The 27,252-nt window shown below is 41.4% G+C and overlaps 2 protein-coding genes and 1 pseudogene across 2 annotated transcripts in view; 1 reads left to right on the forward strand and 2 right to left on the reverse strand.

Moving 5' to 3' along the window:
• Positions 1-22,207, reverse strand: part of LOC124874677 (signal transducer and activator of transcription 5B-like) — a 42,955-nt gene extending 20,748 nt beyond the window's left edge. Inside the window, exons 1-8 of the mRNA XM_047376138.1 lie at positions 21,713-22,207; positions 13,022-13,190; positions 12,652-12,808; positions 12,012-12,101; positions 11,736-11,913; positions 6,264-6,394; positions 1,442-1,593; positions 1,196-1,351 (exon numbers count right to left, since the gene is read on the reverse strand). Coding sequence (XP_047232094.1) covers positions 1,196-1,351; positions 1,442-1,593; positions 6,264-6,394; positions 11,736-11,913; positions 12,012-12,101; positions 12,652-12,808; positions 13,022-13,149 — 992 coding nt within the window. The 5' untranslated portion in view covers positions 13,150-13,190; positions 21,713-22,207. The remainder of the gene's footprint in view (positions 1-1,195; positions 1,352-1,441; positions 1,594-6,263; positions 6,395-11,735; positions 11,914-12,011; positions 12,102-12,651; positions 12,809-13,021; positions 13,191-21,712) is intronic.
• Positions 8,912-10,853, forward strand: LOC124875030 (annotated as a pseudogene).
• Positions 22,208-23,181: 974 nt separating the features above from the next.
• Positions 23,182-27,252, reverse strand: part of LOC124874678 (caveolae-associated protein 1-like) — a 53,828-nt gene continuing 49,757 nt past the window's right edge. Inside the window, exon 2 of the mRNA XM_047376139.1 lies at positions 23,182-26,140. Coding sequence (XP_047232095.1) covers positions 25,259-26,140 — 882 coding nt within the window. The 3' untranslated portion in view covers positions 23,182-25,258. The remainder of the gene's footprint in view (positions 26,141-27,252) is intronic.

Below are 27,252 nucleotides of genomic sequence, written 5' to 3' on the forward strand. Positions count from 1 at the left end.
GTATAGATGCCCGAGTCACCTCAACTGGCTCCTCTCGATGTGGAGGAGCAGCGGCTCTACTCCGAGCCCCTCCCAGATGGCCAAGCTCCTCACCCTATCTCTAAGGGAGTGCCCGGCCAAGTGTCCAAAACATGTGGCCGAAGATAGATTTTATTATTATTAATTATTATTATTATATAGGCAAGCAGCTGGGTGGGAAGGCAACAACTGTGGGTGCAATTATTAAAAAATGGAAGAAGTTGGAATGGAATGGAAGAAAAGGAGATGCCTTCCAAATACCAAGTGTTGGTTGCTGTATGTTCAATTTGAGAACGATTAATAAAACCAGAGAAGCCAAGCTTCAACCACTAGTCACAAACACTGGGGGCTGTGACACCAGATATATGAGCTTTTAGCCCAGCAATAAGAACGAGAAGCCTATGACTCAATGCCGTGCACACACAGAAATTCCTTGGTCAAGGTGGAAGACATCACTAAAGGTGGTTGAGGATTACAGGACTAAAACTATCTAGGATTTAGAGGTCCAGACTGAAGACCACTGATGGTTAAACTACTGGACACCAAGAATACAGCAGTGATTGTGTTTATACAGCTTCTCATGAACTTTCTTCTCAATGTAACTGTTGCTTTTGAATCATGCATCAAACAGCTCAAACCCAAATCTAGAAGATGTAGAGATTCAAGATTTACTGCTGCCAGTGCTCATCAGAGAACTTGGGACTGTGACCCTGAAACTGGGAGAATTAGCTACAACAGACTTGGACCTGCTGTCATAGATTTAGAAATCACCGGAAGATGTCCCCTAATACAGCATTCTGAAGCAGATTTCTGTTAAAAAGGAGCAATTCCTCTCCAATATCACCACATGCTTGCTCAGTATGACAAATTGTTGTGGAGTCAGTCACTGGATGTAATTAACTGTCTACTGACACTACAGCCTGCCCAAATGGAGGGATTGCTGCAAAGTCTGTGACTTGATGAATTGTTGAGGTTCCTTACATGGAAAACTATTACCAGCCTAATAAATAGAAGATAACTGCATCACAGTGAAATGCATGGAACTGAATTTAAATCTGTCTATATGACTGGATTAATCCAGTTAAATAGTAGTGAATATAAATTAGATTTGCTGAGAGCTAACTCGTTATAAAACTGAACTGAAATCAGGTTAAAAAGGATGTTGAGTGTTTCTCACCTGGTGACCAGGGCAGAGATGATGTCAGTAATGTCAGAGTTGAGTTTGTTCAGCAGTTCTTCTATTGAGCCAGGCAGAGGAAGTTGCTGGGTAAGATGTTCACAGCGCCGAATTTGCTGTCTGTTCTGCCAAATCAGGTCAGCCAGCTTCTCACACCTCAACAGACAATGGTTTATACAACAGAAATGACCATCTATAACATGCTAATTTTAATTTAATAGGAGAATAAATACATCCAGATTATACCAAGACTGCAGAACGTCCAGACCCCCCTCATGAGGACCACCATTGCCTGCCAGCTGCTGTCTCCTTTTCCACTGAATAAGTTCTTCATCCAGGATCAGGGTCTGCTGCTTCCTTAGTAAACCAAGAGTCTTCTGGTGCTGTTCTGCCAGGTCCTATAAATGGCCACATGAAGAGAAACATACAGGTCCTTCTCAAAACATTAGCATATTGTGATAAAGTTAATTATTTTCCATAATGTCATGATGAAAATTTAACATTCATATATTTTAGATTCATTGCACACTAACTGAAATATTTCAGGTCTTTTATTGTCTAAATACGGATGATTTTGGCATACAGCTCATGAAAACCCAAAATTCCTATCTCACAAAATTAGCATATCATTAAAAGGGTCTCTAAACGAGCTATGAACCTAATCATCTGAATCAACGAGTTAACTCTAAACACCTGCAAAAGATTTCTGAGGCCTTTAAAACTCCCAGCCTGGTTCATCACTCAAAACCCCAATCATGGGTAAGACTGTCGACCTGACTGCTGTCCAGAAGGCCACTATTGACACCCTCAAGCAAGAGGGTAAGACACAGAAAGACATTTCTGAACGAATAGGCTGTTGCCAGAGTGCTGTATCAAGGCACCTGAGTGGGAAGTCTGTGGGAAGGAAAAAGTGTGGCAGAAAACGCTGCACAATGAGAAGAGGTGACCGGACCCTGAGGAAGATTGTGGAGAAGGGCCGATTTCAGACCTTGGGGGACCTGCGGAAGCAGTGGACTGAGTCTGGAGTAGAAATATCCAGAGCCACCGTGCACAGGCGTGTGCAGGAAATGGGCTACAGGTGCCGCATTCCCCAGGTCAAGCCACTTTTGAACCAGAAACAGCGGCAGAAGCGCCTGACCTGGGCTACAGAGAAGCAGCACTGGACTGTTGCTCAGTGGTCCAAAGTACTTTTTTCGGATGAAAGCAAATTCTGCATGTCATTCGGAAATCAAGGTGCCAGAGTCTGGAGGAAGACTGGGGAGAAGGAAATGCCAAAATGCCAGAAGTCCAGTGTCAAGTACCCACAGTCAGTGATGGTCTGGGATGCCGTGTCAGCTGCTGGTCTTGGTCCACTGTGTTTTATTAAGGGCAGGGTCAATGCAGCTAGCTATCAGGAGATTTTGGAGCACTTTATGCTTCCATCTGCTGAAAAGCTTTATGGAGATGAAGATTTCATTTTTCAGCACAACCTGGCACCTGCTCACAGTGCCAAAACCACTGGTAAATGGTTTACTGACCATGGTATCACTGTGCTCAATTGGCCTGCCAACTCTCCTGACCTGAACCCCATAGAGAATCTGTGGGATATTGTGAAGAGAACGTTGAGAGACTCAAGACCCAACACTCTGGATGAGCTAAAGGCCGCTATCGAAGCATCCTGGGCCTCCATAAGACCTCAGCAGTGCCACAGGCTGATTGCCTCCATGCCACGCCGCATTGAAGCAGTCATTTCTGCCAAAGGATTCCCGACCAAGTATTGAGTGCATAACTGTACATGATTATTTGAAGGTTGACGTTTTTTGTATTAAAAACACTTTTCTTTTATTGGTCGGATGAAATATGCTAATTTTGTGAGATAGGAATTTTGGGTTTTCATGAGCTGTATGCCAAAATAATCCGTATTAAGACAATAAAAGACCTGAAATATTTCAGTTAGTGTGCAATGAATCTAAAATGTATGAATGTTAAATTTTCATCATTACATTATGGAAAATAATGAACTTTATCACAATATGCTAATATTTTGAGAAGGACCTGTATGTGTGTAAAACTGAAATTATATTCTCATAGCAAACAAATGGAATGAATGAAAATGTTACGTTTAGACACATCCTCCCTGTTAGCCAGGGTACCAGTCAAAACAACCTGCCCTGACATGCTGCTCTGTTCAATTAATCAGCAAAACATTTTCAGTTTTTTTTTTCTTTTTTCAATTGTTAAAGAACTGTCATGTATGAAACAATGATAAACCATTTTCTGATGCATAACTTTTCATCTTCAGTTTCCGTCTTTTCTTTCGAACAAATAAGTTATTGTTCTCTGCATTGTGGTCAAGTTTTGATTTCATTTAAATTAAAAATTTGACAGTTCGGTTGGTTTCGCGGTTTTTATTTAAAAGCCTGTAAATGGTTAAGTGATTTATTGTAAATCCTGTACTAATGCAAGCGGCGGTTTTTTATGTCTGTGCACCACCTGTGTAAAATCTCCCAGTCCATTAAATCAAACGCACCGATCTGCTTGGCAACCGTTCTGTTTTTGGAGGTAAAAGCGTGCATGCGCTCTCGTGTAGTGTATGTGAAATCTCGGGTCATAAGCGGTTTTTTTGAGCTGTACTGTGTTGTTGTAATTCAGCAAAATAACATGAAACAGAACTAGTTTCTCTCCCTTTGCTTTTAACTGGGGTATTTAGCAGTACAGACAGACATTAAACGTAGCGGTTCTCGTTTTAAAGGCTGGCCGTTCACAAAAGCCTCGAGCTCCGAGGGGAGAGAAGCAAAGCAAGAGCATTGAGGCTCCAGCATAGCAGAACAGTTCAGAAACTATTTGGAATGAGGGGAAAGAAAGCTATATTTATAAACAGATTAAGTCGTGTTTTAGACTGCCTATTGGTAGCGGATCTGATCTTCTTTGTGTGCTCGTGAATTTTTGCAGCCGTAACTGGTTCTGGATGACGGCCTCATAGCTATTCTTCCCGGTACTGCGTACCGCGCAAAATCTTTAAGTGGTACGCAGTACCGGACTGTACCGGCTCATTTTCATCCCTGGTCCTGGTGTAAAAAGCAAGTTGCTGAATACTTTATTTAGTTCAGAAACCAGTTTTGCTGGAGTTCCTGACAGAATGACTGAAGCCTCTTTGTATCAGCTCAAATATATCTGAACTCTGAGTCCAGCTTCCCTCAGCATCACTTTGTTGCTTATTGCATGTATGATTAGTATTGCACAGGTTTCATTTGACGAAGCTGGTCCTCTTCTTGATTTTGTCTTCCTCTACTTCTTTATTTACATCAGGGGTGTCCAAGTCCAGTCCTGGAGAGCTACTATCCCGCAGCTTTAAGATGAATCCCTTCTCAAACACCTGGATCAAATGGCTTTATTCTCTCATCAGCATCCAGTTATTCAGCTGAGACCTGCTAATGAGTTATTTATTTAGGTTAGTCGGATCCTCTACCATGCCCTGTATTGTGCAAAGCCAGCTCTTCATCAGGTGAACATTTTGCGATATGGGAGCTACTTACAGGAAAAACAGGAGTGACTGAACAAGAACAAAGAGTTTTCAGCAAAACATGAACATCTTAATATCTGTTATGTTTCTAAGGATTGCAGTGCTAGCTGTAAGCCAACAGCTTGATAGGAAAATAAAAACAGGGATGGAAAGTTCATCCAAACCTTTGCTGTTAGCACAGCAGAAGCAACTAAACATGCATGCTGTATGTAGATATTTTATATTCACATCAAATATACTCTAAAATGTTCGGTTCAAATTCTGACTTATTTATTGCCCTGTTCATACCAGACTAGACACACAGATAAATACACAACATAAACATTTCTGATCAACTAATTTAATAAAAATCTTAATTATTTATGCAGTTGGCTTACTGATACCGCATAGATAGCACAACACATAACAAATCCTGGCCTTCAAATGTCTGCTTTTTCATAGACAGCCTTTTTAGGAGAATTCAGTCAAGTTTGCCTGATAAGGTTAGCAGCTTTAAAGGTGAAGAGACACAACTAAGTTCTATCTTCTTAGCAAAGGAGATGATGGTTCAGAAGAAGAGAGGTCAGAGTTTAGCTTGAATTAAATTCGCCTTAAAAACAGATCTTGGTTCATTGTTTCTGTTTTAACCAAAACTATTCTGACCTTCACTGAGTAACATTAATTAGTTGTATTAATTGGCTGTGCAGCCATATTGGCTGTTTGGTCAAATTTAAACTCTGTGGTCATTTAGGCTGTTTTATTGAGAATCATCACTGTTTCTGCTCAAATAATTCAGTAGAAAGGAAAGCCAATAGTCAAGTCTTCCTCATCTGGTTAAAAGGAACTACTATATTAGACATGTTCTAGTTCAGTCGACCCTCCTATTCATGCTGACTAACCAACTACAACTGGTCCTCCTGGAGCAACCAAAGGGTATTTAAAAGGTTTCAGTCAGGCTAAATAACCAACAGTCAAATCTGGCAGTTTCTAGATTAACTTAATTCACCAACCCACTGAATGTGGCGTTCTTTCATATTAAAGGATTTGCTGCTGTATTTCCTATAACTCTCTCTGTACTACAGGCCTGTAAGAGACCACCTGCTGAGTTTCATTCAGAATCTGTGGTTTTACAGCTCCAATAAAACCTATGTGGAGGTGGCAGATGGTGTGGCAGCAGAGCAGGTTCCCCATGTATGGAAGCTAATAGTCCATGACACATTGATCTGAGGATCAGTCCTAACTTGCTGCATGTGTACACCCACGCCCCGCTCACCTCAAACTAATTGCAGTCAAGAAATGTCCCCACTGCAACACCACCAGTCAAGTAAATAAATAAATCAAATGTAGGACATATTAGGCTGCAACGTTCATGTATTTAGTCTATGTTCACGAGGGACCCTGTGTTGAGAAAGCAAACAAAGGGGTGCAGGTAACCAGCCAGTTCTTATAACCCTGTGGGAATTGTACTTTGTGTATAAGAATAAGCCAAGAGACATAAAACATTTTTTATGCAAATGAATACACTAAATGTGTTATAAGTGTGTGTAGAGCACTGCTAAGCAAGAGGAAAGTATGGTGTCTTCATACAAGCCGGTATTTCTGTAGGGTGCTGGCCTCTCTGGCGAGCCAAGCCTCCACAGTGGCCCTCTTGCTCTGCAGGGTAGCTTCCCTCTGTGTGCGCTCTGCTGCTGGCACCGAAGACAAGCTGGTTAGCTGGGCTAGTGGAGCAAATAGCAGAAAACATGTAGCATGTTTAAAATTTTTCCTCCCAAATCTGGTACTTACCTTTGAGCTAAGAAAATTACCAGACTCCGATGACACTTATCTTGCTGGGGGCTGCAGACAAGCCTATTTGGCTAATTTAAAACAATACAGGTCCTTCTCAAAATATTAGCATATTGTGATAAAGTTAATTATTTTCCATAATGTCATGATGAAAATTTAACATTCATATATTTTAGATTCATTGCACACCAACTGAAATATTTCAGGTCTTTTATTGTCTTAATACGGATGATTTTGGCATACAGCTCATGAAAACCCAAAATTCCTATCTCACAAAATTAGCATATTATTAAAAGGGTCTCTAAACGAGCTATGAACCTAATCATCTGAATCAACGAGTTAACTCTAAACACCTGCAAAAGATTCCTGAGGCCTTTAAAACTCCCAGCCTGGTTCATCACTCAAAACCCCAATCATGGGTAAGACTGCCGACCTGACTGCTGTCCAGAAGGCCACTATTGACACCCTTAAGCGAGAGGGTAAGACACAGAAAGAAATTTCTGAACGAATAGGCTGTTCCAGAGTGCTGTATCAAGGCACCTCAGTGGGAAGTCTGTGGGAAGAAAAAAGTGTGGCAGAAAACGCTGCACAACGAGAAGAGGTGACCGGACCCTGAGGAAGATTGTGGAGAAGGGCCGATTCCAGACCTTGGGGTCTTGGTCTTGGTGTTGGTCCACTGTGTTTTATCAAGGGCAGGGTCAATGCAGTTAGCTATCAGGAGATTTTGGAGCACTTCATGCTTCCATCTGCTGAAAAGCTTTATGGAGATGAAGATTTCATTTTTCAGCATGAACTGGCACCTGCTCACATTGCCAAAACCACTGGTAAATGGTTTACTGACCATGGTATCACTGTGCTCAATTGGCCTGCCAACTCTCCTGACCTGAACCCCATAGAGAATCTGTGGGATATTGTGAAGAGAACGTTGAGAGACTCAAGACCCAACACTCTGGATGAGCTAAAGGCCGCTATCGAAGCATCCTGGGCCTCCATAAGACCTCAGCAGTGCCACAGGCTGATTGCCTCCATGCCACGCCGCATTGAAGCAGTCATTTCTGCCAAAGGATTCCCGACCAAGTATTGAGTGCATAACTGTACATGATTATTTGAAGGTTGACGTTTTTTGTATTAAAAACACTTTTCTTTTATTGGTCGGATGAAATATGCTAATTTTGTGAGATAGGAATTTTGGGCTTTCATGAGCTGTATGCCAAAATCATCCGTATTAAGACAATAAAAGACTTGAAATATTTCAGTTAGTGTGCAATGAATCTAAAATATATGAATGTTAAATTTTCATCATGACATTATGGAAAATAATTAACTTTATCACAATATGCTAATATTTTGAGAAGGACCTGTATAAGAAACAAAGGATGTGTCCCTGTGACAAATGTTCATGATAAATCCAATTTATGGAAACATTGATAAAATATTTTAAAGAGTAAATACATGCCATTGAAATGAACGTATGTTGAGATATATGGTTATAATTTTCAATAAAAAGACATTCCCAAAATACTTGATTTTGTTGTGCTCTTTTATGACGTCAAAGGGGAACCCCTGCAGGTCAACTGACTGCCACTATAACGGCAGCAACACAGACAGCAGCAAAGAATCTGATGTTTCTTTAGACATATTTCAGTCACTATCACAGAGAGACGCAGCAAAGTCAGGAGAACAAAGTCAGCTTTCATCAGACGGAAGAACACAAGTGCTCCGGCCTGCGGCGGTTGACCAGAGTCTATTTTTGCCGGATGCCAGTGCACAGCTGGAGTCAATATGCATGAATCATACCACACCACCACTAAACAGAACCAGCAAAACATCCAGGTTTTCAAAATTAACTCACTAAAGACGGACTAGATCTCACTATATTATTAAATAAACACAAATTTATACATACACATGTATATATTAGAAGTGGTTAATATTAGATCAGTTAGTGGGTTAACTAAGGTATTATAAACCAAGCAATTAAATGTTAAATGCACCAAATTAAGCAACAAATGAACTCAGGGAAGAAAACGTGAAAATATCTGTATGCATAAAACGAAAAATTGAGCAGTTTAACTTCCACAGAATGAGTTGTTTTGGACTTGCTACCGCATTTATCACCAATTTTTTCTGCACGATCTGCGTATGGTTCTTGGAGATCCTCTGGGCCATGCACCAGACCGGTCCAGAGCAGATACAGAATCCAGGGTTACAGAAGATATGGCAGTGAGTGAAACAACCAGAGTGAGCAGCATAGAGCAGCAGCAGCGGACACAAGAAATGATTCAAGATCTGAAGACACTACCTGGTGTGTCTTTTTTTTTCCCCTTTATATAAGAATCTTTAGAGAAACATTTATTTAAATATATCGTATGTGTCTGTAATTTATCTTATTTTAATAATAACAATCATTTCGGATTATTAATAATAAAAATAATAATTTGAGCTACAAGATGAGCTACGATGTGGTTAAGCGCTGGGTGAATGAGGCCCAGGAGGCTGCCTCTAGTGACAACATCATGGTCCCGTACCATGCTCCTGGCCTGTTGTATCATCTCAGGAAGAACGATCGCCTCGCTGTGACCAAGATGCTCAACAAGTTCACCAAGTCCGGCCTGAAGTCCCCCTTTGCCTACTGCATGCTGATCCGCAGTGCCAGCAAACTGCTGGACGAGATGGAGGGAGGTCATGACAGCCCCTTGTTTGACTTCATCGAGAGCTGCTTGAGGAAGAAGAAAGAGATGGTTGTTTATGAGGCTGCTTCTGCCATTGTCCACATGCCCAACTGTACTGCCAGGGAGCTGGCTCCTGCTGTATCAGTGCTCCAGCTCTTCTGCAGCTTCCCTAAAGCAGCCTTGAGATATGCTGCTTTTGGGACCCTCAACAAGGTGGTCATGAAACACCTGCCAGCTGTGACTGCGTGCAACTTGGAGCTGGAGAACCTGGTCACCGATTCGAACCACAGCATTGCAACCCTGGCCATCACCACGCTATTGAAGACTGGCAGTGAGAGCAGCATGAACCACCTCATGAAACAAATCTCCTCTTTCGTCTCTGAGATTTCTGATGAATTCAAGGTGGTGGTTGTGCAGGCCATCAGCGCCCTATGTCAAAAGTATCTCAGGAAGCACAGCGCCATGATGAACTTCTTGTCCAACATGCTGAGAGATGATGGTGGTTTTGTCTACAAGCGAGGCATCGTGGACTGCATCATCAGCATCATCGAGGAGAATTCTGAGAGAGAGGGGCTTGGCCCATCTGTGTGAATTCATTGAGGACTGTGAGCACACAGTGCTGGCCACAAAGACCCTGCACCTGCTGGGCAAAGAGGGTCCACGGACCCCGCCGCCCTCCAAGTACATTCACTTTATATTCAACCGGGTGGTACTGGAGAATGAGGGGGTTCGTGCAGCTGCTGTGATCGCTTTGGCTAAATTTGGAGCTCAGAATGATGATCTGCTGCCGAGCGTCCTGGTTCTCATGCAGAGGTGTGTGATGGACAGCGACGATGAGGTGCGAGACAGAGCTACTTTCTACATAAACGTGCTGCAGGAGAAGCAGAAAGCTCTGAATGCTGCGTACATCTTTAATGGGCTGTCTGTGTCCATTCCTGGCTTGGAAAAATCCCTCCACCAGTAAACCCTGGAGCCCTCAAAGAAGCCTTTTGTCATGAAGTCTGTACCCCTGGCGACCACTCCAATCAGAAAACCGAAATTTCTTCTGTTGCTACCAGCAAACTGCCAGAAAAGTTGGCCCCATCACGCCAGGACATCTACTAGGAACAACTTGCGTCCATCCCAGAATTCCAGGCTCTCGGCCCGTTGTTCAAGTCATCAGAGCCAGTACAGCTGACCGAGGCTGAGACAGAATATGTGGTTTGCTGCATCAAGCACACATTTGCCTGACACATGGTGTTCCAGTTCGACTGCACAAACACTCTGAACGACCAGTTGCTACAAAAGGTGGTGGTGCAGATGGAGCCAGCAGAAGCTTATGAGGTGGTACACTACATTCCAGCCCCCCCTACAGCCAGCCTGGTTCCTCGTACACTTTGGTGCGGCTACCTGATGATGACCCGACGGCGGTGTCCTGTACATTCAGCTGTTCAATGAAGTACCTGGTGAGGGACTCCAACCCCAACACTGACGCTGAGAACCTGACGATGACTGTTATGATGATGAATATGTGCTGGAGGACCTGGAGGTGACGGTTGCAGATCACATACAGAAAGTTTTGAAACCAAACTTCGGAGCAGCGTGGAAGTGGGACACAAAAATGAGAAGGAAGCACTCCCACATCCTCTTTCTCACTGGTGTGTTTCGAGGAGGTCATGATGTTCTGGTTTGGGCTCGTCTGGCGCTGGCTGATGGCGTCACCATGCAGGTGATGATGTGATCCTGGCCTCTGTGGGCTAACACTAGAAATCTGTGCCAATGCAGCCACAAAGCATGTAACAACCATCATCCACTACTTCCTCAGTCCTGAAGTTTAACTTGTTATTGTGATTATGTCCACCAGTTAAATGTTTTACATCTTCCATATAAACTAAAACTCTCTCCCTCCCCACGCTTCTGGTTCTGTGAAAATATCGTTTCTTTCAACTGCACAACAAACCTTGTCAAAAAGCAAAAAAAAGACATAAAATGTCATCACTGAACCTACAGCAGCTCTTGTTACTGTTGATATGAAGATCCAACCAATAAGAGACTAAAAAAGTTTTACCTCCCTGGGAGGTGTGCAAGGCAGAAACCCTTATTCTCCAAGAAAAACAACAAGGTCAGACTGATGTTTACCAGAGAGGACATAGGACAGGGACTAGAACTTCTGGAATAATGTTCTTCAGACGGATGAGTCTAAAATGTAATCATCTGGACACCAAAAACAGCAGTCCTGGAATAAAACCTTATACCAGTTGTGAAGAATGGAGGTAGAGGTATCATGGTTTGGGGATGTTTTGCTACAACAGGACCAAAATGTGAAACACACTTTAAAAACATCAACACTAGCTATCAGGGGTTAGGGTGTCTTAACTTTTTCCTTGGCCAGAAATCTATATTTTCTTGACATCTTTTGCTTAATCAGTAAAACAAAGTTCATTTTATTGCTTATGTGCAATTAAATCTCTTTCTTTTCCAGAGCTAAATAAAAGCTAGCATGACACATCTGTGTGTGAACATTTCCCAAAAGGAACAGAATATTTAATATAAATTTTATGAGATTAGTTTTGAGGTTTGTTACGCTGAGTCTACTTTCAGAGGTGGCTGAGATCAGTCTCACCTTGGATTCGCAGATTTTCCTGGTACTGAATGATGAAGTATTCTTGGTTGTGCTGCAGCTTTCTGAGCTCATTCTCAGTTTCCTGCGTCGCCAGGCGAAGTTCTTCAAAGGCTTGGTTGATCTGCTGATGCCGTTGAGACAGCGTGTCCATGGCCTGCGCCCCGCTCCCTGAGCTTGCCTATTAACAAACAATTTAAAATATACTTTCATTTTTCTACTTTTGGAAAGTAAAAGAGGTTTTTACTAATAACTTCAATGATGATCAATGAAACGTACATTTGTTGCTTCTTGAACCAGTCTCTGCTCTGATTGGAGGATGTGTTTAATGCAGCGCACCAACTCGAAAGGACAGCGGTCATAAGTGCTCTGCAGACACAAACAGATACACAGGTTAGAACTGAGCATTTAATGTCCCACTAACTCTGTGGTTTTCTGGTACAATGCAACAGTACCGTCCATCATATACATTCAATACATTTAGTTAGCCATTGCCCCTCCCTCTGGAGGAAGCCCAGGACACGCTGGAGGGACTATGTCTCTCGGCTGGTCTGGGAACACCTTGGGCTTCCAGCAGAGGAGCTGGGGGTGGTGACTGGGGAGAGGGAAGTCTAGGAGTCTCGGCTTGTTTTCCAAGATCTTTTACCAAATAAGTATTTTATGCACAGAGTATGATCAGTACTTTCCCTTGCAATATGTCTTTAAGCAATACTTGAAAAGCAAAGCCACTCAAAGAATCCTGCAAATCCAGTTTTATCATTACCATCAGCTTCTTTGGGTTACACTGAAAGTGAGGCAAAGGTCCAAGTACATTTGTTGAATCACACAGAGAACCACAAAAACACCCATAAAAGCACCCCACATCACAGCTGAAGAATGAATGAATGACACCCCCAGCCAAAGTGACTTGCACGGGTACCTTGAACTGGTCGGCATAATGCCCCAGCTTGATCTTGAGAAGAAAACCATCTTCGCCTCCCTGAAGCTGGGCTTTTCTCTGCAGCTCTGTCACCAGGCTGTCAAGCAGACACTTGGCTTTAGCCTCTTCTCCTGTGTTATCCAAATCCACAGAGTCCCTAAGAAAACAAATCTTAATTAGATCTCAGGATAGAGATAACTCGCTATTAAAAACAACAACAACAACAACATTTCTATTTATTGTGACACAAGAGAGACCATTCAGCAAAACCATTGTTTTTGTTGCAAAATCCATCTATGTTCAGTTACAGAGCCTCGAGCAGATATTTGACTATCAATAGGTCAGAATCCAGTACAGGTGAGCTGCATACCAAGGCTGGCTTTCAATCCACTGGGCCAGGTAGTGTCGCACCTCTATGGGGAAATGCTGGCCATACAGTGCCTGCATCTGATGCAATGCATTGCCCTGCAACTGTTGGGCCTGAATCCACATTGCCATGGCGCAACCTGAGGAACCAAGATGGTAGTAGGAAAAGAAGCCTGGAACACAAGGTTTAAAGCAGTTAGCGCTGAAAATAATACAGAACATGACAACCTCGATTCTCTTGCTGGAACACTGTAGAAAAGAACAAAAACTGTTATTTATATTGCGGATAGTTTAGCAACTTTGCTTCCAGTGAAATAAAGTGATTTTATTTCTGCATTATGCTATAAAAAAACAGAACTGAGGGTGTGCAGCACAGACTTTTAATTAGCAGTTTATATGAAGTTCTGGTCTTAATAGAAGATGATTGCTTCAACGTTGTTGTTGGGCATTGTTAAATTGCTCTGAACTGATGTTAATGACAGAAGAAGTAGTCATGTTACAAAAGCATCCTCAACCATGTGAGTCAGAACCAGGGTCAATCTTCCCCAAACAGCCCTGTGACTGGACATGAAACCCTTTTTCATTCCCACTGTGCATTAGGAGCGGGCCTTGTGTGAAAATGTTGCAGACCTGAGTGATTGTCATACATGAAACAATATGAAAATCACTGACTTTCTATTATATATGTGGATGATGAGGGTGTCTTGGTGAACAACTCAGTTTTAGTCATTATTTAGATTGTTTCCCATCTAATGGTAAGAACAGAAGAATATGTGAGTGAGAGCAGCTTTTTGGCTGTACTTACACTCACACCTGACAAAGAAGACCCAAAAGAACACAAAGGCCTATCTCACAATGGCCAAAAAACATCTTGATTAAACCAAAGAACTAATATTCCACTCTGCTTGGAAAATAAAACAGATACTCTATGATGGTAAAAGGGTGTTTTTTGAACAAGATTACCCCACAGAGATAGTCATGAAAAGAAAGGCCTATTCCGCAATCAGGAAGACTCTTAAAGAAAAAGCGCTGCACTTCCAGACGGTCTACCTTGCAAAACTTTGCATGTTTTTTGACACTGGGTCGACTACCTACCAGCGCATCGCATGCAAGAGAGGAGCTACAGAAGAGGGGAATAATCATAGACAGCGCTGGAGAAAGAGAGAAGACCTGTATAGTCCCCGCCCTGGAAGACAACAGGAGCAGGATTGCGCTGGGGCCGAGAAGCGCACATGAAAAACATCCAGGAAAAATTAAAGTCGTTCTAAAGCAATGATGGAAATCGGTACAAAATTATTTTCTTCACCAACATAATGAGCAGCCCTAGTGGATTAACATGGAAGAGTTGACTTAAGAGGTGTGAGTAACCTGGTGTATTTAATATCAAGTGATGTGCGTTTCCCTCTGACATGATTAGGCATTAAAACTGACCGCTGATCTGGGAGCAATCACCACACTGATGTGCTCTGCTCTGACTATCAGTTGTTGGAGACTCATGTCCACAAGAAGGGGGGGCCCTACCACGAATAAGGCTTCCGCCTTTTGCCTTGAAGTTTAATGGCAGTCTGACCGCTGCGCAGCCTTCTCCAGCACATCCCACATATTCTCAATGGGGTTGAGGTCTGGACTCTGTGGTGGCCAGTTCATGTGTGAGAATGATGTCTCATGCTCCCTGAACCATTCTTTCACAATTGGAGCCCGATGAATCCTGGCATTGTCATCTTGGAATACGCCCGAGCCATCAGAGAAGAAAAAATCCATTGATGGAATAACCTGGTTTTCAGTATATTCAGGTGCTTAGCTGACCTCATTCTTTGAACACATACTGTTGCTGAACCCAGACCTGACCAACAGCAGCAACCCCAGATCATAGCACTGCTCCCATAGGCTTGCACTAGGCATGATGGGTGCATCACTTCACCTGCCTCTCTTCTTACTCTGATGCGCCCGTCAATCTGGAACAGGGTAAATCTGGACTCATCAGACCATATGACCTTCTTCCATTGCTCCAAAGTCCAATCTTTATGCTCCCTAGCAAATTGAAGCCTTTTTTCCCGGTTAGCCTCACTGATTAGTGGTTTTCTTAAGGCTACACAGCTGTTCAGTCCCAATACCCTGAGTTTCCTTCGCATTGTGCGTGTGGAAATGCTCTTACTTTCACTATTAAACAAACCCGGAGTTCTACTGTTATTTTTCTTCGACTTGATTTCACCAAACGTTTAAGTGCTTGCCGATCACGATCATTCAGGATTTCTTTTCCAGCCACATTTCTTCCTCGAAGACGATGGGTCCCCACTATCCTACCAGTTTTTAATAATGCGTTGGACAATTCTTAACCCCATTTAGGTAGTGTCTGCAATCTCCTTAGATGTTTTCTTTGCTTGATGCATTCCAATGATTCTACCCTTCTGAAACAGACAGACATCTTTTCCACAACCACGGAATGTGTCTTTCGACATGGTTGTTTAAGATATGAGAAGCAACTCATTGCACCAGTTGGGGTTAAATAACTTGTTGCCAGCTGAAACATAATCGCCCATGCAGTAATTACCCAATGGGAGGCTTGTACCCATTTGCTTACTTAAATCCAAGTGGCAACGTTTTTTTTTGGCCAGGCAGTATATGTTGTCTGTGGATTTGTCAGGTGTATTTATATGTGGAGGAGACTGGAATGCTCAGCTACATCCCTCCCTGGACTCCTCAAGTAAATCAAAAAAAAGGATTGGCTCTCAAACAATACACATTCGAAAACTAATGAAAGAATTGGGCATGGTTGATGTGTAGAGGGAATTACATCCTGCTCAATATTCCTTAACTTTTTTCTCCCATCCTCACTTAGTATACTCTAGAATCGACCATTTTTTTATGTTAGTCATAGACAGAAACAGGATTATATCTCACCCCAAAGTGATATTGGGGTGAGAAATATTTCGGATCATGCTGAGGTATACTTAGTGGTTCACCTTGGCAACAAACCCAAGGAGACCTTATGGAGACTTAACACAGGTCTTCTCAACGACATAGTGTCACAAATATGTGAGAAAAGATTGAAGAGTTAGTTCATAATGACAATAAAACAGTGTACCCCAGCACACTATGGGATGCCACTAAGGCAGTCCTGAGAAGCAAACTCATCCCACAAGAAGAGTGAAAAGGGTAATCAAACAAGAGTACCAAGTTAAAAGATAAAAGTGTCGGAGACTAAACATGTAGAGTATAGCGATAGTAATATTTTAAGAGATTATTAATACAAAAACAAAACAAATCCTAAAAGATATATTGGAAAATCAAGTAGAGAGGAGAGCAAAGTTAGTCAAACAAAACTTTTATAAAAAGCTACTGGAATGGAGAATAAAACAACTACAAGCTAAATGATGTATACAGAAAATAAAAGACCCCTGTCCAAAAAAAGTAATCCCGATTTAGAAAACATCCAAAAGGTTTTTGAAAAGTGGTCCTTAATTTTATTTTAGTTGCTCTTGAGTTTTATTAACTTTTCCTTGCACTGTCTCAACAAAAATCTTCTCATTTCTCCTCTTCCCATGGCCAATCAGTGAACAGCAGTCTGTTCACATCACATGTAGTCCCTAACTCAGCACCGGTCGTACCTGCTCACGAGCAGGGACCAAAAAAGTAGGTACCTGTATAGAAAAAAACTGTAAAGGAAACGCTCGCATAGCAAGCCGAGTAGAGTCAAGTAGGACCAAATTGAGCCAGTGGAAAAGGGGCATAAGTTACTAACAGAGACAACGACAGACTATGAAATAAATAAGGCTATATCATATTTAATATCTAATAAGATGGCAGGTGCTGACGCCTACCTAGTATAAGACCTTTAGAAAAATTCTAATACTACTTCTGAAGAATTGTTTAACCATGTCCTGCAAGGAGGGGACACTCCAATATCCTGGAGATACCCAGTGATCTCAGTTATCACTAAACCTGGTAAAGATAGGCCTGAGTGTGGCTCGTACAGACCCATATCAATATTAAACAGACTATAGACTGTTCGCATCTATAATGGCAAAACACTTGGAAAACATAATCCCAGAACTAACTGACTCGGATTAAACGGGCTTTGTCAAAAATAAACACAGGATTATGTGAGACGAGCATTACATCTTATTGACAATATGAGAAAAAGTGATAAATAATCAGTAGTTATAAGCCTAGATGCCGAGAAGGCATTTAAATCAGTCTGGTGGGATTATTTATATCTGGTCCTTAAATAGTTTGGTTTTGACTCCAAAATTATAAGATGTCTGAAATCTTTATATTGCTCAACTACAGCCCAAATTAAAGTAACTGGTAATCTATCCAATCCTATTCCACTCGAAAGAGGATGCAGACATGGATGCCCCCTTAGTCCTGCTCTTTTTGCATTATCTATTGAACCTCTGATTCAGGCAGTTAGAGAGGACAATGACATAATGGGCATTTTTATTGGAGAGACTCAACACAAAGTTTGCTCATATGCAGACAACATTCTTATGACACTCACCTGCCCGGAGGCAGGTCTACTGAGAGTACTGTCCGTACTAGAAAAAGTTGGGTGGTATTCTGGCTACAGACTAAAACTTACATAAAACACAGACCCTTACCTTTAACTACAAACCTACAGAGATACTTTCAAGAAAATGCCAATTTAAATGGAAAAACAGCGCAATTAAATATTTAAGTATTCATATACCTAAAGACTTAACTTCCATTTATGACAACAATTATACTCCAATTACAGCAGACACTAAAGCAGACCTAAACAAGTGGTCACTATTACCAATGACCATGTATCCTAGAGGATTATTATAGAGCAGCACACATACGTTGTTTAATTAGCTGGACTGACCCCACCTACGACGCCAAATGGAAATCTATAGAACAAAACCTGATAATATACCTCTCCCTTAATTTATAGGAGACGTAAACCTGCTAAATAATTATTTGATGAAACTCCCTTCCTGGGTAACAGTTCCACTGAACATTTGGAAAAAAAAGTAGTCAAGGACAGAACAAAATGCACGAATACTACACTGGATAACACATGATTCTGAATTCATACCTGCTAAACTAGACAGTAGATTTTAATTAAAAAGAGAGATCATATTTCTCCTATTTTAGCTTCCCTTCATTGGCTCCCTGTTAAATCCAGAATAGAATTTAAAATTCTCCTCCTCACATATAAAGCCCTTAATGATCTAGCTCCATCATACATCAGAGATCTGATTGTTCCATATGTTCCTAACAGAGCACTTCGTTCTCATACTGCAGGTATACTGGTGGTTCCTAGAGTCTCTAGAAGTAGAATGGGAGGCAGATCCTTTATAATCAGGCTTCTCTCCTGTGGAACCAGCTCCCAGCTTTAGTCCGTGAGGCAGACACCCTGTCTACTTTTAAGGCTAGGCTTAAAACTTTCCTTTTTGATAAAGCTTATAGTTAGAGTGGCTTAGTTTATCAGGGAGGGAGCCTTCCTCCCTCCCTGTTGGTTGGAGTAAGGGCGAGTCAGGTTTAGCCTAAACTGGCTCAGTTATGGTTGAGGTGCAAACACACCCTCCATTTCTGCTACCTGTGTGACCCCTTCTCTTTTCCGATGGTTGTGATCAGTCTGACAGAGAGAGGTATCCCAATCCTTGTGGTTTTTAGTATAACAATGACCATCAGTGGGAGTCTTTGTGGGGTGACTTGAGACAACATCGTTGTAAATAAGCGCCGTTTAACTAAATAATCTGAACTGAAACTATCTGTGTAGTTATGCTGCTATAGGCTTAGGCTGCAGGAGGACATAACGACCACTTTCACCCTCTTCGCTACATTCTCACACTACTCTCCAATTTTGCATTATTTGCTGTTATTTCAGCTTTTAACTTTGTTCTCTCTATTCTCTTCCTAGAAGCTACACCTGGCTTGGCTCTGTGTCTACCTGTGACACCTTTTTGGAGAGGGGAATCGCCCGAGCTTCTGCTGGCAACAACTTAATGCTCACCCTCTACCAATGATCCACATAGCCCTGTCTTTTAGTGTTTAACCCTTTCTCTCTCCTAGACATGGCAATTGACTGAGCTTAACTGTAACAAACTATGTGCTCTCTTTCAGACTCTAACCTTGAAAACTGGCTCAGAGTTTATGTGTTCTTTCTTTCTAGGTGAAACAACTAAAGGAGCTACATCCATTAACATTTACTTTTCCTTCCCATAGAAAGTACTTCTGGATCAGTGCTTCTGTGTTCTTTTTGTGTCTCTGCTCTGTTCTCTCAAACCCCCAGTCGGTCGTGGCAGATGGCCGCTCATACTGAGCCTGGTTCTGCTGGAGGTTTCTTCCTGGTAAAAGGGAGTTTTTCCTCTCCGCTGTCGCTACATGCATGTTTAGTATGAGGGATTGCTGCAAAGTCAACGCCAGTGACTGTCCACTGTCTCTACATGCTCATCCGGGAGGAGGGAATGCTGTAAGTCACTGACTGGATGCAATCTGCTGGGTTTCCTTAGATAGAAAAACTTTTTATCCAATTTGAATAAAAAGCTAACTCCGACTGCACTGTTCAATTGTTAATATTAATTGGAATGTATGTACCTGACTGTTGTGAAGTGGCTTGAGACAACATGTGTTGTGAATTGGCGCTATATAAATAAACTGAATTGAATTGAATTTAAATACTGGAGAAACTTAGGAATGGAATGACTCTTCAGAGTAAAGGAAAAAAAGTCTCCTTGCCAGTTCCCACAAATCAGGGTGGAAACAGGTGGATGAAACTGAAACACCTGGTTTTAGACCACAATAATTTATTAGTATGGTGTTGGGCCTCCTTTTGCAGCCAATACAGCATCAACGTGGCTCAATAATATTTAGATCTGGTGACTGTGCAGGCCATGGGAGATGTTCAACTTCACTTTCATGTTCATCAAACCAATCTTTCATCAGTCTTCAGGATACAATGTTTGAACCATTGGATGCACATGGTCCTCAAGAATGGTTCGGTAGTCCTTGGGAGTGATCCGCCCATCTAGCACAAGTATTGGACCAAGGGAATGCCATGATATGGCAGCCCAAACCATCACTGATCCACCCCCATGCTTCACTCTGGGTATGCAACAGTCTGGGTGGTACGCTTCTTTGGGGCTTCTCCACACCGTGGGGAAAACGGTAAAGGTGGACTCATCAGAGAACAATACATGTTTAACATTGTCCACAGCCCAAAATTTGCGCTCCTTGCACCATTGAAACCGACATTTGGCATTGGCATGAGTGACCAAAGGTTTGGCTATAGCAGCCCGGCCGTGTATATTGACCCTGTGGAGCTCCCGACGGACAGTTCTGGTGGAAACAGGAGAGTTGAGGTGCACATTTAATTCTGCCGTGATTTGGGCAGCCGTGGTTTTATGTTTTTTGGATACAATCCGGGTTAGCACCCGAACATCCCTTTCAGACAGCTTCCTCTTGCATCCACAGTTAATCCTGTTGGATGTGGTCTGTCCTTCTTGGTGGTATGCTGACATTACCCTGGATACCATGGCTCTTGATACATCACAAAAACTTGCTGTCTTGGTCACAGATGCGCCAGCAAGACATGCACCAACAATTTGTCCTCTTTTGAACTCTGGTATGTCACCCATAATGTTGTGTGCATTTCAATATTTTGTGCAAAACTGTGCTCTTACCCTGCTAATTGAATCTTCACACTCTGCTCTTACTGGTGCAATGTGCAATCAATGAAGACTGGCTACCAGGCTGGTCCAATTTAGCCATGAAACCTCCCACACTAAAATGACAGGTGTTTCAGTTTCATTGTCCAACCCCTGTATTTAAAAAGGTCTAAGCTGAAGTATCTGTTCAGATACTCAGCTACAATTACCTTCGAAATGGAACACAATGTTTTTGTTGTTTAAAACTTAGTTTTACAAAAATAAAAGCACACTCTATCAAGCTATTCTGCATATGTACTATCTAGCCATCATATTCTGCTTATCTTAGATTGTGTTGTTGGAGCAGACTGGTCCAGGAGGGAAATCCAGACTTCTCATCCCGTTCTGAGCGATACCAAGGTGTTCTCAGCTCAGAAGGGATATATAGAGCAGTGTCTTTGTATTTAATATAGATTTTTAGATTCATTTCCCCTACTTTTGCAATCACCTGTACAGATATTTCCTTATTGACATTAGTATTATCTATTATCTATCATGTAATGTCCAGTATCTTTCCTTCATTTTGCTGCTGAAATACAGAATTCTCGCATTGATGTTGATGAAAGATTATTCTATTCTAATCAGATAAAATAAACAACCTCCACCTGGATCACACTATTATGATGGGACATAATGGTAGATGGGGACTCAGTGGAACTTTACCAAACTCTGTGAAAGTGAGTAAATCCTAGTTTCTGTCCGCAGACCATCTTCGGATAAACAGAGAGCATGGGGACGTTCCCAGCAGAAACTTACAGGTAGTAAACCTCAGTCTACCTGGAAGTTGACGAGACAGCTTAGCCTCTACACCTATAGTAAGCAGAGGTTCTGTGGAGAGAAAATGTCTGGTTCCTGCTCAGATCCTGCGTTCAGGCTGGAAGTGTCAATGAGACACTTTTAGAGCGAAACGCCAGCTAGCTAGCGACGGTGAAGCTAGCAGATTGAGGAACAGTACCCGTCTGAAGAAAACTTCACTTCATGCACCACACACAAACTTCTCACTTCCTGAGGCCTTCACTCACCTTCGTGGAAGCTGCAGCTCTCGGGTGGACACCACACTAAGCCTTAAATGTTGAGCTTAACCTGTCATCCTGAAAGGTTGTCGACCAATGGTTCGGTTCTGCTCAGCAAGAGGCTACTGCTGCTGTGCGTCCGACGCTAATCAACAGAACAGAATGATTTTTCTGCAAATCTCGCTCAGATGGGATTGTGTTAGCAATGTCCGTGTAATTAACAGATTTTGACGTTTGTATTTAGTTGAGAAGCGAACTATTTCCGGGTTTATTGCGAGGCTCCGGGCGGCGGCGTCTCGAAAAGCCCCGCCTCTTTCTACCTACTGGGCATCACCAGGTGTGTCCAAACCCTGCATGTGCTTGCTAGCGTGGCGCATGTGCAGAACGTCACTGTCGCTGTTTGTTCCTACCTGAAACAGCAGTAGAGATCTTGGGGAAACACCTCCAACATAACATCAAATGTACCTCAGCAGGTCCACCACAGGCTTACTCTCCTGGAGATCATCGCAGGAACAAAGTTCTTGGGTTTGTGGCTTCCACAACATTTAACACTTTTAAATGTTTATGTGTTATTGAATAAACATTTTAACTAATTTTCGACTTCCAGTGCAATCAGATTTAGACAAACAGTGCAGTGCGTATTCCTCTAGTCTGTCCATATTCAATTACATTTTCCTGCCAAGCATTCAGATTTCCATGTACACTGGATCCCAGGGCACTTTATTGTTAAATATTAGCTATTTTTTCATTAAATGTGATCTGGAAATATTACTGGGGCACAAATTCTGGGGTATGTGTCACAGTAAAACCAGTCTGGGCCCGGTGAATCCTTCATCTGCTTCATGCCTGAAAATAACCACAATTATGTCAAGATTGTTTGAAGATTTTATTTGCCTGATGTTTTCCTCCCACTCTTCGTTCATGGCAGTGCTCTTGGCCACACCCTTGGATGAGCAGAAGCTCTAAACATTGATGCTTCACTGGTGGAGTAACACAGTACTCATCTTAGCACCAGCGCCTTCCTTTCTTCTCCAGAGAAACGTTGTTTTCCGTGTCCCAAAAATTTATAGGGGCACTTCATGAGGAAAGTAACTTTGCTCCAGTCTGCAGCAGTCTACTTCAAAAATCACATCTTCACATGTGCTTGTGTATAGTAACTCTTTAAATCTAATGAAGCTCCTGATCAGTCACTATAGAGAGCAGACCTGAACTTTCCATATTTTATCTCCACAGAAGAAATAAATATTAATATTTTTAATCACTCAATGAGTCTTTGATCACAATCAAAATAAGTGATGGCATTTTCAGAATGTGCTTTAATCGCAAGTCTTACTTCATATTTCTAGGGTGCATTTTCAACACCCTAGAAACTAAACATACATAGGAAAAATAAAAAGTTTTTTAAAATTAGCTTCATTTGAAATGAAAATAATAAGATGACAGTTTATGTTTGTACACACTCAGTAAAACACAGGAACTGTGATTTAATGGGTTTTATTCATTAAATCGTTAGTGGTTAAGCTGTGATGCAGTTTTCAGCAATCACATACAGACAAAGCAAAGCAGAAAACTAGATAAACTATATTTTGCGTTTCATCAGCAAAGGTTTGGAAATAAAAACAGTGAAGGTCTCTAAACACAGCCATACATGGAAAGGCCTGAATTTTTAGTCTCTGCTTACTAATAATTATCATGGTTTCCATTCAATGCATTGTGCAAAAACTAAAGTTTAGCATGGTCACAAAATGCAGAATAAGTGCAAGTGATAATTAGCAAGAGGTTCCGGTAAAGCTAATAATAATCTGCTCTGACAGAGTCATATTATTTACACAAGATGCCATAAGAAACAGCTGTGTTCCTTTTAACCCGGAAAGTGTTTTCGGATTATGATTCATGGTATATTTGGAAGCAAAATTCCTGCTTAAATTTTGACCAATATATATGACCAACCCCCCTCTGCGGCCAGTCTTTATGTAGATTGCTTAGTGCAGGGGTGCCCAACTCCAGTCCTCGTTCCAAGGCCTCTGCAGAGCTGAATCCCTGGAGGCTGATGAGGAAATTCAGCCTTTTGATTCAGGTGCTAGAGAAGAGATTTGGACACCCTTGCCTTAGATGCTGCTGTTAACAAAATTATTAGAATTTCTGAATAAATTTAATGTGGAGCAGGAAGTGCTTAAACTTAACCTCAACACTAGGGGTCAGTGTTGGACAAAAGCATACCTACTTTAGTTGAAAGCAGCCTGTTCACTAGAAGATCCACTGTAGGTCTGGTCTAGCTGTGTGTGAGTGTATTCAGAGAGAAATGTATTGTAAAAAAGTGTATAAAGATCATGGTGATCTTGATTTTCACTAATTGGAGTCATTTTTTAAGATATGGTCAGATATAAATAAACCGGAATATTTACTGTGTTGTGTTCTGTGAAATAAATGCAATATGTGTGAAATAGACATTTTATAATAGAGCAAGTCTGCCAGCATTAAAAAGAAGTATCATAAGGTGGATAGTGTTATATTATAGAAAAATCCTAAACAAATACGAGTGTTCATCAAAAACTTGACGTGCTAACAGATCTACATTAATCAGAGGAAGATGATACTTTAAATGGTTATTTAAAAAGCTGAACAGCAAAGAAAGTGGAAGAAATAGTTTGAGTTTATGTGAGAAAGGAAATTCCTTATATATGCGTTTCTGTTTGTGGAGTCAAGAGTTTATTAAACAATAAAAATTATAACCTTTTTGTTATGGTGCCACCTGATCATTTTCCTGCTCATCATCCACAAAAATTTGCCGTTATAGAAAATGTGTCTTTATATTCTGGACCACTAAAAAACAATAATCAGATTAATGAAACCATAAATCTTAAGCACCAAGTCTATAAAGAAAACAAAATTGATCTCCAGGTTTATTTTGTTTGCGTTTGGACATCATTTCTACTCTATTATTGGTGTAAGCTAGAGATTTAAAACATGACCTTGTAGGTTATTTGTTTGTTAGCAGTTTTAATAAAGCAAAGTTGAACTTAAGAAGGCAGAGACTAGTCAAAATCCTTCGAAACTGCATTCTTTTTAAAGGATTTCAATGGGAAACAGTTTTAACAGCAAATTAAACTCAAAATAACCCTACTACTTCGTTGGGACTTTATGATCTCAGCTGCTAGAATAGTTTGTCTAAGTATGGCTGCAGTAGCAGCAGGTCGTCTCTTCAGGTTCTTAGTTACAAAAAAAAAGAATGGGTTAAATAATGAGAATATGAAAGCAAACCATTACAGTTTCCTTAATGTTTAGACTCAGGGTTCTGTGAGATTTAGACATTCTGGATGTATCACTTTTAGCACACATCTGATGGACACATTCAGACCTTAAGTGCTAATGCTGTGTTTTCAGAAGATACCTTGATGAGCATAAACCCTCTGTTATTAGTAAGAATGGTGGCCAACCCTGTAAAACTGTCTCAGTTATTGTTTAACATGTTTCTTCCAAATTAAGCCAAGATCTTAGTGTAGAAACAATGGTTGATCTGAATGGATGCAGGTTTTTTGCTCAATATTTGAGCATTTAGTCGCTGTCTTTATCATCATCATCATCATTTTCTTGTAAGGCATCATGGCTCTCTTCTTCTTCATTCTCATCAACGTCTTCTTCCTCCCCACCTCTATTCACCATCTCCATCTCAACATCCACCTCAGCGTTGTCTACTTCCACATCCTCCCCCTCTATTGGCTCTACTTCTCTTGACACCTCCACCATTTCGGTTCCTTGAACGACCTCAACTTCACCCTCACGGATCTTCTTCACATGGAATGTGAATGGGGGCACCTTATAGATGGCAGTTTTAGACCGGGCATAAACAACGTGGTCTGGTGTGAAGGCCTTCTTCATCTTGTCACCAGATGTTTTAATCTTCTGTTTTCGCTCAGGGTTCACACTCATGCGTGTCCCAAGTTTTCCCATCTTCTTTTCAATGTTGTGACGTGTCTTCTCCAGATTCTCCTTTGTTTTCTGCTTTGTCTTCTCAATGTTTTCCTTTGTTTTTTGTCTGGTCTTCTCCAGGTTCTCCTTTGTCTTCTGCTTTGTCTTTTCAATGTTCTCCTTGGTTTTTTGTCTGGTCTTCTCCAGGTTCTCTTTGGTCTTTGCTCTGGTCTTATCCATCTTCTCCTTGGAGAAGACAGTCTTCAGGTTATGCACCCGTTGCATGCTGCTGCGCTTGATGCGTTCAGCTCGGGTCTCCTCGATGGTGTCTTCAATTTCTACCTCCTCTTCATCTGAGGAAAGATCTACATGGGGCTTGTCCTCCTTGTCAACCTCTACTCCTGTTTCCCCAGGTTCCTCCACAGCTTCTTTGAGCTCTAACAGACTACCTCCTCTGCTGCCTGATACAGACTCGGAAACTCTCAAGGACTTGGAGATGCTGAGTTTTGAGGCAACCTTCACTTCATCCTGAGGAGAAAGGAACATAAAGAATTTCATACATAATGGACAAAGTCTTGCCTGCAGACAATAATTCAATTCAACTCATATTCAAAAATACTTTATTAATTCCAAAGGGAAATTAAATAATAATCATGCAGTCATGTCAATAAGTGCAAAATAAAACATATTCATAGTTAAAGAGAAGCACTTTCAGTAGTTGTGTTAGTGTTTAGTTTCATTTCAAGATAAATTGTAAAACAAACTGTAGATTTCACAGAAACATCAGTTAAAGATCTCTTTTGTTCAACTACATAGGCTTTAAAAGTGTTCACACCCCTGTCAAAATGCCAAGTTTTTTATGATGTTAAAAATTAGACCATGATAATCATCTCAAATGTTTTTCCACACATAATGTGACATTTATCCTGCACACTGAAAAACAAACATTATGTTGGGAGGAAAAATATGAAAAACTGCAACACCAGAACAAAAGTTAAAGATGTTGTGAAGATGCTGCTGAAGTTGATCAGTGCATAGAAAATCAGTGGGCAGAGCTAGAAAGGTGTGTATGAGCAAGGCAGACAAGAAACCTGACCCAGTTACACTGATTCTGTCAGGAGGAATGAGCCAAAGCCCTAGCAAACTATTGTGAGAAGCTTGAAACCCAGAGCATTTGAACAAGTCAGGCAGTTTGAAGGCAGGAAATTGATGAAAACATCTGACTTTATTTAGTCATTAAAAAATAGAAATAATTCAGGTTAACTAATAGAGATAAAACAGAAGGAAAATATGTTTCTGTAAATATCGAGGCTTATCTGTATGGGTGACCTTACTGTGCCTGACTCCTGATACCAGCAGGTCTGTTCTGTTTGTTTGCCAGATGAGCAAATTGCTCTTCTGTTGCCCTCCTCGTCTCATTTAACAAGAGAATGGGACGGAGGTGAGAGGACAGTCACTCCATCTGGACCCCTAAATGTCTGCATGTGGTATTCCTCTGTCCCAGAGTGTGTGTGTGGGTGCTCTGGTAAGGTGTGGACAACTGACATGTTTTTCTGCTGTCATTCCTCTGAGTCTTGGAAAACCATCTGTCCAACAGGAAGATGATAGCATCATAGTGTTAGCTGGAAGGTATGGGAATG

Source organism: Girardinichthys multiradiatus, chromosome 10 (genome assembly GCF_021462225.1).
Source record: "Girardinichthys multiradiatus isolate DD_20200921_A chromosome 10, DD_fGirMul_XY1, whole genome shotgun sequence".
Taxonomy (NCBI): Eukaryota; Metazoa; Chordata; class Actinopteri; order Cyprinodontiformes; family Goodeidae; genus Girardinichthys; species Girardinichthys multiradiatus.